At 38.1% G+C, this 11,566-nt stretch overlaps 1 protein-coding gene across 2 annotated transcripts in view; it reads left to right on the top strand.

Moving 5' to 3' along the window:
• Positions 1-116: 116 nt before the first annotated feature.
• The window catches only part of LOC112057004 (EH domain-binding protein 1), a 32,020-nt gene continuing 20,570 nt past the window's right edge, over positions 117-11,566 (top strand). For both annotated transcript variants that reach the window (XM_052886906.1, XM_052886905.1), the window contains exons 1-12: positions 117-329; positions 3,935-3,997; positions 4,938-5,052; positions 5,701-5,796; positions 6,423-6,534; positions 7,095-7,276; positions 8,052-8,169; positions 8,790-9,344; positions 9,767-9,900; positions 10,228-10,363; positions 11,070-11,136; positions 11,257-11,386. In XM_052886906.1, coding sequence (XP_052742866.1) covers positions 4,949-5,052; positions 5,701-5,796; positions 6,423-6,534; positions 7,095-7,276; positions 8,052-8,169; positions 8,790-9,344; positions 9,767-9,900; positions 10,228-10,363; positions 11,070-11,136; positions 11,257-11,386 — 1,634 coding nt within the window. In that variant the 5' untranslated portion in view covers positions 117-329; positions 3,935-3,997; positions 4,938-4,948. The remainder of the gene's footprint in view (positions 330-3,934; positions 3,998-4,937; positions 5,053-5,700; positions 5,797-6,422; positions 6,535-7,094; positions 7,277-8,051; positions 8,170-8,789; positions 9,345-9,766; positions 9,901-10,227; positions 10,364-11,069; positions 11,137-11,256; positions 11,387-11,566) is intronic.

Genomic DNA, 11,566 nt, shown 5'->3' with positions numbered 1-11,566 from the left:
AAAAATAGTTAATTTAGTTTAATGAAATATTTAAGATATTTATTACAAATAAATATTTTTTTTTCCACGCAAAATGGAATGTTAAAAATCTGCTATGTTATGACAAGTGGCAACACCATATTTGGTAAAAACGTCAAAAATGGTCTGAGATTTGCGTTTTGCTGCAGTGTTTTACAAAAATTCATGTAAAAATAAATCGTGACCTCGCTGAGTCGTTTCTTATGTGATACCTACAATAGATACACTAAAATACTTTCGTGATAATTTTACCAGTGAATTGTAACAAAATGACCTCCAGTTAAGTGACGGCCCATCGAGAAGCTTATTTTGTGAGTATTAAAGGATGATAGTCCCATACCAAGGCTGGGCGGTATTTATCCATCATTAATTAATGAAGCGGTCGTATATCCGACGAGGAAACAATTATACTCCGGTCAGGTCTTTGAACTTTTACCTAAATTGACGTGTACTATCATTGCCATTCGCGTAGGGCTTCTTGAGGATTATTTTTAGATCGTAAACTACGTAAAACTCAGACTGAGTGTGTTTGCGTGTGTTTACAAAGGTCCCTTTATACGGAATGTTGTTTCAATTTCTTAGCAAAGCAAACAATTGATGTGTATTTCACGCTTGTAATTTGTTATGTACATACAAGTAACGTATATGTTACAGTCAGTTTGTTTGCTTGTTACACTTTTATGTATTCACTACCCAACTAATCATTATAAAATTTTGCATGCACCTTCTCAAAGATCTAAACAGTAAAAGTCCAAAAAATGTAGTACCCAAAATATTAATGAATAATTTCCAAATATACAACTTTGTTTAATGTCATATTCAAATAGAAACTCCATCACTTCCTCCCAGCCCATCAATACATATAAATAAATGATGATTTTAAGATAACTGTGTTTTCTCAAGTGCTCAAAGTTATTTACACAACACCACCAAAAGACAAACAAGCTTTATAAAAATTACTTGTCTGTCTGTGTGATTGTCCAGGTAATCTTTATAACAATAGAATTGTTTTTATCAGGGTTTGGAAGATAAAGGAGGTTATGGAGCAACATACAGTCTCAAAAAAGTCCATGGTTCCCATAGTTTCCATGTGGCAATGAAAAACTGAATTTCATGTGTCAAGTTGCTATAACTACAGCCTTTCTTGAAGAGTACTGTTTACCAACAAAGAAATTAGTAATGAAGGTAGAAAATGCATGTAATTTCATAGGTTAATTGTTTTTGTTATTATGTGTAAAATGACTAGTGATTATAACTTCATTTTTAATTTGTTTGTTGGTAAACAGTACTCGAAAATAAAGGCTGTATGGCTTGACAACTTCGCAATCTTTCCCCCCGTCGCCCGCTTATCATGGGAGTGTCATCAACAATCTTGCCAGACTATAGTATAGCTTCTGTTACTTATCTATATCTATATCTACTTACTATCTATTCATAAATTATATTAGGTGCATGTTAAAATGATTGAAATATGATAAAATGTGCTCAGTCCAACTATATTAAAATAAAAATGAGTTATCAGATACATGTGCAAATTTGCCTCAGTGTACATGGTCACTGTAGGTAACTTGTTAGCAGTTTAGCTAACCATATTTTTTACAGAAACAGGAAACTACATTTGTTAATAAGTCAATTTACTGTAGAGGTCAAAACACTTTTATACAAGTGATGCAAATGGAATAAAATGTATGTGTTACACATATGTGTTAAGTAGTTATTATTAATGATATGGACACAGTTGAAAAATAAAGGTGATTGGAGTTATTCAAAGTTTTAGGGGCTGTTCAAGTAGTACGTAAGCAAATTTTTACAATTACCTGCCACACCCCATGACAGCAAAAATAAGCAAAATTCGTAAAATGTTTTTAATGTTAACGTAAATATTGTAATATGCGTTTTTTTCATTTGTGGGAATCTCTGAAATGTGTTTTCGAACATAGACTGTGTGGGTTGCCATATTAAAAAAAAGTAAATGACATAATCACCATCTAGACCCCATTTTATTAAAAATAAGCACAGCAAGGTGGTTGGAATTTCTTATGCAGTGTGTCTAAAATGAGTACAAATGGCTACTGCATTTAATAAATGAATATTAATGTATTATGTCATACTTATTTCCATGCTATACATTACATACCTATCACAATAATCAACATACAGTATGTATGTCAAAGGCCAAGGATTTTTTCAATCATTGTGTATGATAGCATTTAAATAATGATGTATTTTTTTTACAGTTAATATGTAAAATTGTTAGCATTCTATTGTGGTAAAAATAGAAACTATGTAGTTCTTGGTCCTTATCCAAATTAATTGTTTTTTTATTTATTTCATTTTTATAACATCTTTAAGGCACACATAAATAGATACAATAAGTAAGTAGGTGCCAGCTGTGAAAAGACCATTTCCTGCCTGGTTACTTATTAAAAATCCATACATCCATTACATCCATTCATTATTGTAACCAACATACATAAATGCACTTATGATTACATAGCAATTTCTTCCAGGCAACCTTAGGTTTTGAAAATGTGAGAATACGAGAATGCAGGTGGTGTAAATTAAATTAAAATATACAGTAAAATTTTAGCCACCACCACCCACCACATTGGTGTGCATCATCATTTAATTTAATTATTTTTTTCTTTTAAACAATCTTTTTTATTAATATATTAGTATGTAATTAAAATTGTAAATTCAAATTTAAAGATAATACTTTTTACTTTAAACAGTGAAAGGCTGTGGCGTAAAGAAAGTTGGTATTTTTTATTAAAAGAAGAGATCTATATTAGAAAAGATTTGATCTTTAACTCTCAACATTCTTACTCCCACTTAACTACCTCACACGACTTTAATATCATCTTTATGACCTCATCACAAGTTAGCAATCAAAAATGTAACCTATTTGTACAGAACACAAGGTATATAATACTTAAACTTTGCTGATTTGAACCACTTCATATCAAGAGTCTATTTTTAAGCATACAGTTTACATTGATAATTTGTTTGTTGTTATAATTCAACACATGGAACTATAAATTCTGTACATTATTAGTGCTTTAAACCAAATATGCAGATCTGTGGTGTGTATTTTAAATGTTCCTGAATTTTTCATGTCTATTGATATTATTGTTCGTACTAACACATTTTTGCTAACTCATAATGTTTCTTTCTCTACTGTTTGTTTTTTTATATTCACTTGGATCTGAAGTAAAATGTGTATTGGGGGATGTTTGTCTGGTTGGCTCTACAGATGTGTAGTATTTTATTAGCCCCAATTTGTGAAAAATCCTATGTAATAATAAAACTATATTTAAATTATTATAAATTAAAAATTTTAATTTTATGTAGTACTTCTTATTTTCTTTATGCTGTGTAAGTAAAAAGTTACAGGTCAGAACTCATGGTAAAGCTGATGCTAATGTGAGATATATGCAACTTTTTGATTTTATTAACCAAATAATTACAGAAACAATTATTTGAGGACCATGTGGCGTAGGTAATGACCCTGACTTCTGCATCCAAGGTTGTAGATTTGACTTCCAATAATATTAAGAAAATATTACAATTTCCACAATAATGAGAAACTTATTATTGTAAACAAAAGCTCTTATTCTATCTATTCTACTTTAATTTATATACAGTGTGTTCCGTTAGCGGTGTTTTTATATACAGTGTGTCCCATTACCGGTGTCTAAGCCTATAATGGTATAAATTATGGCATTTTTTTATAAAAAAATTGTCTCCAATTTTTTTTTCTTTAAATTTAAGTGGAATATGTACAGCCTGGGTATAATTGTAAACCAATATGGGAAAAACATAATATAATTTGATAAATGGTGCTTATTAGTTATTAGTTTACTAATGGTACTATTATTAGTTGTATTCCATGTTATCAGTGCGCTTCCGTTTACAGGAGCGAGGCGATATGCGCCGCCGCAGATAATCGCCATTCTGTTGTAGCATCGAGTATATTAAGGTAGGTATTTCAGTTATCTGTTTACATTCGCATCTATGTTTATTTATTCATATGTTTACATACTAAAACTGAGGGTTTTTTTAAAAGGATATTGAACCTAGCTGACATAATGGCGCACCATAAAAGTTGTATGAGTAGAGAGAGACCTCAGACCACATTACCGATTGTCAGGGGCGTGTGCACAGAAAACATATGTACAAAGTATGGGTAGAATAGAATTGTACTTCTTCCAAGTAAGCTCGCTACCATCATAGACAGCATCGTCATTACTACTACATACAACACTAGATGAATTTGCAGTCAAGGCAGGTCAAGGGCTAAGTGCTAATTGTCATTGAATGAAAAAAAACGAGATCTACTTTTATAGGATTTAATGATTTTAAACAATGACGGTTTCATTACCATCTGAAGTATCGGATAGTTTTCTCTATATCATCCATACTTCCGTACCTAACATTATAAATGCGGAAGTAAGTCTGTCGGCCTGTCAACTTTTCACGGCTAAACTGGGACCGATTTGGATGAAATTTGTTTATAGAGATAAATTTTACCTTATAGCAGAACATGGAAAATAGCTGCTTCCCGCGGGATTTGTAAAAAACGGAATTTCATGCGAAATGAGTCGCGGGCGTCATCCGTCAAGACAAAATTATTAGTTAACAAAATAATAATGTAATCGTGTGTGTACGTGGATGTATGTGGGTGTACTTAAATGTGTGCATGTTTTATGAAAGTTATCATTTGATGAAAGTTTCAGTAACTGTACGTTTTAATTTATTACCGAGTCAATGCATTGTATCTTAAGTAAGAAAACGACAAAGCTGTAGCTTACGATTTGACATTCCGACATGTATCAGAAGGTGGTGAAACCTGTTCTAAATCTTCGGGATTGTCAAGCTGTTTGCGTTGTAATAAATATTCCCTTATCTCTATTTGCCAGGGGTTATCAAAATGGCGTCGGTGTGGAAGCGTCTCCAGCGAGTCAACAAACGCGCCGCCAAGTTCCAGTACACCGCCGCCTACCACCGGATCGATGTTGAATTGACGCCTAAATGGTAAGGCTTTCATTATTGACAACCCATATTCGGCTCACCACCGGCAGCCGTGATAGCCCAGTGGATATGACCTCTGCCTCCGCTTTCGGAGGGTGTGCGTTCGAATCTGTTCCGGGGCATGCACCTCCAACTTTCCAGTTGTGCGCATTTTAAGAAATTAAATATCACGGGTCTCAATCGGTGAAGGAAACCATCGTGAGGAAACCTGCATACCAGAGAGTTTTCATAATTCTCTGCGTGTGTGAAGTCTGCCAATCCGCATTGGGACAGCGTGGTGGACTATTGGCCTAAACCCTCACATTCTGAGAAGAGACTCGACGACGATTCGGCTCACTGTTGAGCACAAGTCCAGATTAGGCCCAATGCAGATTAGTAGATATTAGGCACGTGGTATTTAATTTCTTAAAATGCACATAACTGAAAAGTTGGAGGTGCAAGCCCCGGACCGAATTCGAGTTTACGCCCTCCGAATCAAAGACAGGTCATATCCACTGGGCATCATATATATTACGCCTTTTACCCTAAAAATAAAAAACTGGCCAAGTGTGAGTTGGGCTCGCTCATCAAAGGTTCCGAACTGTAGTAGGTACATATTTGTTTAACATCGATGACTGATTACGTACTTAAATACATGCAAATGTGTTGCAGGAAACCCAACAAATTGAGCATTGTATGGACTCGCCGGTCGAGACGCGTGATAACTGAGCCTCTAGAATGGGAGCCTTCTTTGAAAGACCCATTGAAGTAAGTGTATTTCCTAACATAGTGTAAAACAAATTGGTTTAGTGTAGAAGTATTGTTTTGTGCAGAACAGTTTCTTGGCTGGGATGTATTTTACCTCCGCCGGGCTTACAATAAAATGGCCTAGATGGAAGTTGCGTTTATGTATAAGAGCTGGGCATTTGCACAGAATGTGCAAAGTTGTTTCTTTTGCCTCTTGGCTTTGTCTGCACAGATCTGTGTCCTGAAAGGTTGAACATGTGCGAACAGTTGTTTAGAGTCTCTGGTAATGCCCGCCCTATGTATGATACATGGTTGGTTTATACATGTAGTTTAATAAAGAATGTTCCACAATAATAGTTTTACAAATATCCAAGTTTAGCATCTAATCAAAGTAGAACCATACACCGTGCTAGTTTCACCGTCTGTAAGCCGCCCTGACATTTATTAGTCCAATACAAGAAACACCTTGACAATATTAAAAATGACCTCAAGCTAATTTACACGCTAGCGAAAAAGAAAAAATTTATTTAAAGAAAAAAAATATAATATACGTTGGGTACAATGTGGGATTTCGGTTTAAAACGAAGGAACCTTCACGGTGTATAATAGGACACCATTTTTCTAAAACACTAACCCTTATTTGCCAGAGGGTCGGTGATATTCGCTGTCCCGGAGAATCAGACGGTGGCGGTGACGTTGTTTCGCGACGCGCGCACCAACGAGCTCGAGGACAAGGACTGGATCTTCGTTCTGGAGGATGTGAGTCCACTTATACAAGTAATCTTCTTAGGATTCAGAGTCCTGGGAATTTGGTAAAGGGTAGGGTGCTTCCCTTATGCGTGCTCAAATATGTACTTAATTGTGTGATATGATAAAGTGGCACTTTTTTGATCGAGATGACAAATCTAATTTAAGAAACATATACTGAAACAGGAAAAACAAGATACAAGGTTTCTTTTGCTGAAACTTTACAAGCATACTTATACTTTTTAATCTTGGTGTAATTTGTGCGCCCTCTAAAACTGTCGCCTGGGGCAGGCCCTAGTGTAATACCTTAGGCTTCATTGACTTCACTGATAAACAGTAAAGCCTAAGGATAACTTCTTGAGAAAGTATAAACAACTCCGATAAGTGACGAAAGTTTTGGATATTAGATAGAAGAAGGCGTTACTTTGCGGAAGTGAGGATGCTCCGGTTTCGGGGTGAAACGTACGTAGAGAGTATTTTGTCGGACCTGGGTGACATTGTCGCATGGGTTCGTCGGCTTTTCGCCATAAATAAATCATAATATAATGACGAAAGTTTGTATTGGTTGGTAGGTGTCCCCAACAGGGAAGCGACGGCGGTTAGCGGCGTGCGCGGTGAACCTGCGTCGGCACGCGTCGCTGGCGCCGGCGCAGCGCGCGCTGCGGCTGGCGCTGGAGCCCGTGTCGCGCAAGCTGAAGGCGGCGCGGCTGCACCTCACGCTGCACTGTGTGCTGCTGCGCGAGGGGCAGGCCACGTGAGTGACTCATCATCAAAATATAAATATAAAACATTAAAAAAAATACTAATTTAAACTAAGAATTAGCATGCATCAACTCTCGGCAACTCCCGACGAGACGACATGTAAAGAAAGAGCGCCAACAGACAGAGTTAAAAGAGTTAGTCAGTTCGTCATTACCATCCCATATTCGGCTCACTGCTGAGCTCGAGTCTCCTCTCAGAATGAGAGGGGTTAATTGAAAATTAGGAAAATTATCTGGTATGCAGATTACCTCACGATGTTTTCCTTCATCGTTTGAGACACGTGATATTTAATTTCTTAAAATGCTCACAACTGAAAAGTTGGAGGTGCATGCCCCGGACCGGATTCGAACCCACACCCCCAGAATCGGGGGCAGAGGTCATATCCACTGGGCTATCACGGCTCCCGTTAGTTAGTCAGTTGCGCAGGATATATTATAGTGCATAAGTATTTGCGCAAACAAAGATGCACTCCCTCGACCTCACTCCTCAAAGCCTGATGGAGCGAGAACCGGGTTTATCGGAAGGCAATGGGTTGCAGTTTCTAGTCTATAACCTTTACTCCTATCGCCACCTTAGGCCTTCTACTGTTGCCTTGCTACCTCGCCAAATTCACCAGTCTCATTGCTTATTAGCGCTGCCTTCATTGCCAAAGTAGACTTTAAAACCGTATTAATGTTAGGTTTAAAATAGCGTAAAATCGTCATATGTTGCATTAAAAAATTTGGGTATTTGGAAATCCAGTGTTATATTTTGGTTTTCTTTTCCAGCGATGAAGACATGCAGTCGCTCGCGTCGCTGCTGTCTGTGAACAACAATTCCGACATCGCCGTGTTGGAGGACTTGGACGAGGACGACTACACGCTCTCTGACAACTCCACCAGACAGGTTCAGTGATAACTTAACAAGTTTCAATAGTGTCACACCTATAGGCAATCTTACCAGTGGCGTAGCGTGCCTTGGAGGGGCTCTGTATACATATTATTTGGAAGATCCAATAGGTACAAATAAAGGGTAAAGATTTCAGAATAGAAACAAAAATGCTGGCTTAAAATCAATATAAAAGTGACTGTCCGGGGGCCCTTATCATTGTTATATGGCGGTACGTCCCTGAATCCACGCACGTTAACGCGCACACAATATGTACATTATAGGATTATTTTATTAATTATCAGACGGTCACATTGCTACACCTCTATCGTCGTACCCTGTAATACTGTACTGCATAGTAATGCGGTTTGGTTGCAACTCAGTGTGTGACTATGATCGTTCGTGAGTGCGTACGTGCGTGTGTCAGTGAGTTTGTATTTGCGTGCGTCAGTGCGTGCGTACTGTAGTGTATGATTTATGATCTTTAATTTTTTTCAAGCTTTCGTGGTATAAGTTGAAAAAACTGAGAAGCTCTTTAAAATAATGGAAAACCAAATATCGTAAAAACGTTTAAAAATGTCAATTATTTTACTTAAACTACTAAAACAGTGTCTATAAATATTAAAAAATCGTTTCAGATGTTCGATTTACGCCAGCAAATGGAGGAAATGACCCAAAGTTTGACCAATAGCGACATAGCGGCTACCCCTAACAGCGTTCAAAGTCTCAATTTCGACAATTCGCGCACTCCTACTGCCCCAATGACCCCTGAATCTACCACCCCCACCACTCCTATACCTTCAAAAGAAGTCCCCGATTCCAATGACGCAAAAGAACCTAACCTAAAAATACCTGAGACATCTATAGCACCGAAGTCAAGACCAGAATATTTGAGCAATCTAACTAAACTAGCGATGAAAACAGAACCGCATAGCGTTCCCAAATTTACGTCAACGCCAAAAATTATTCCAGCGACAACGGATGAGAGTAAGGTAGACAATTTAAAATGGGGAGTGTTGAAGCCTAAAACTATAGCAAAAAGGAACCTTAAGCCGTTGGAATTAAAGAGTAATTTGAATAACATAAGCCTGGATACAAACGACAATGAAAAGGAAATTGATAATGACAAAACGCCGGTCGCTGATGTGGAGAAGTTTTTATCTGTCAAGGGATTGGATAAAGACAAAACACCGGTAAGCGATTTGTAATTGAATTCTATTTTACGTAAATTTTAGATATGGATGTGTAAGAACACCGACAAGATTTCAGGAAGATGGAAAAATCCCCTCATCTGAGAATTATCGAGAAAAACAATATTACACAATATTATTTTACATTTCTCTTACTAGATTAACATATTATAGCCTTCTTTGTTATGGTTCGCTTTTCTAATTTACTAACAATGGAATTCGTAGATGTTGTGGGGGCGCCCCCAGGGGATCGTTCATCCGCTTAGTGACGAAATTAAACTCTATGAGTTTGAAATTTCGACACTTAGCGCGTAGTCGGAATGGTCTCCTGGGGGTGCCCCTGCAACGTCTATGAATTTCACGTTGTAAGTGACATTAAGACGTTTCACGTCAAAATGAACCCTATATCTCTGTTTCGTCTAAAGGTCCAAGATCTTCTGGAGTGGTGCAGCAGTGTGACACGCGAGTACAGCTACTGCCGCGTCACCAACCTGTCCACCAGCTTCCGCAACGGGCTCGCCTTCTGCGCCATCATCCACCACTACCGGCCCGACCTCATGTGAGTTGACGTCACCATCAGAGTACAGGTACTGCCCGCATCACCAACCTGTCCACCAGCTATACATTTTGTTGTTTGGTCTTTTTTGTACTTCAATAAATACGAAGAAAACCAGCCTATATATTTAAAACCAGCTCGGAGTATATTTGGTCCTTCGAGCCGGATCTGAACCAGCGACTTATGGATATACAGTCCACAGGCACTTTCTAAGAAAGCGCGTCCCATTTTAGACCTCATCGTTGCTTTGCATCAAACATGATTGTAGTCAAGCTCAAGCCAAGAGCCATTCTGTGTCGTTAAAATTGATGAGAATGATTTGTGTGTCAGAGACTTCTCCGGACTGCAAGCAGAGGAGGCGGAGGTGAACGTGCGCACCGCACTGGAGGCGAGCGCACGGCTCGGCATCGCTCAAGTGCTCACGGCCGCGGACGTGTGCAAGCCGCCGGTGCCTGATAAACTTGCGGTGAGTAGTTTCATCATGTCCTTTACCTTATCCCACTTAATTGGGGTCGGTGAAATAAGTCAATCTTCCACACTCCAACCATGTCTTTATTAGATTTCTTCTCCTCTTGTGTTCTTTCACTTGTGATTTCATTATTCTTCTGGTAATACGACTTTACTATTACTATACTATACTACTATACGACTACTATTCGTCTCTTACTGCCCAACTTCTATTTTCTTTCTACAGTATTTTACTGGTCGCTAACTATAGGCCTCAATGCCTTAGTGATGATCCTCCTACAAGACCTAAGAAGGAAATGATTTATTACGTGAAGACAAAATGACATATTGTCGACCAGTAGTCGAAAATATCGCTTACTCTTGTTGCGTTGGGGCGAAAGTGCTGGGTCTGGGATAACTCTGCCGATATTGGTCAACATTTTTTTTATTTTACTGGATATATCGTTAAAGCATTCTAGGCCTATTTGACATGTCCGTCAAAAACGACACTTTGGCTTCAATGTCTGGAATGTGTCTGATTTGACTGGCATAACCGAACTTTCTTCTGGATTCCGCTTGCACAAATCGCAGTATAACTTACCTTTATAATAGTAAGCACAACGCCACAAACAAAATTTATTTGTATCTGGTTGCAATAATACGTCTCATATTGGACTATCAAGTCTACGTTCCGAGATACTTAAATGTTGGAAACTCTCTTACAGATTATGACGTACCTGTTTCAACTGCGTGCGTACTTTACGGGCAACGAGTTGCAAGTTGAACAATTGGGTGAGTATCTTGCTTGCTACAACATCCAATACACATTCTGACACCTGATACTGAAGTTTTCTACATTTAAATTGAGTCAGAACTTTTTGCAAAATTAAATTAATTAACGTATATTGTTAGGCAACGACGAGGCGGAGTCGTCGTACATGGTGGGACGCCACGACACGGACGCGTCCATGCCCGCTGAGCTGTTCAGCAGAGAAGTGAGCACGCGTCGCTCGCGCAACATGGCCGACCGCCCGCGCCCCGTGTGAGTTATACCGCAGAATACATATAAATATAGTACAAACAGACAAATTACCTTCTATAGGACCTGCCTTGCTACCCTTCTGTCAAAAATATAATAATCATAAATCAAACATGTTTATACAAACTGCATCTATTGAATTGATGTCTCATTGTGTTTTATCAACTCATATTCGGCTCACTG

Source organism: Bicyclus anynana, chromosome 18, assembly GCF_947172395.1.
Source record: "Bicyclus anynana chromosome 18, ilBicAnyn1.1, whole genome shotgun sequence".
Taxonomy (NCBI): domain Eukaryota; kingdom Metazoa; phylum Arthropoda; class Insecta; order Lepidoptera; family Nymphalidae; genus Bicyclus; species Bicyclus anynana.
The sequence above is the reverse complement of the archived record's forward strand: the minus strand, read 5'-3'. Positions and strand labels throughout refer to the sequence as shown.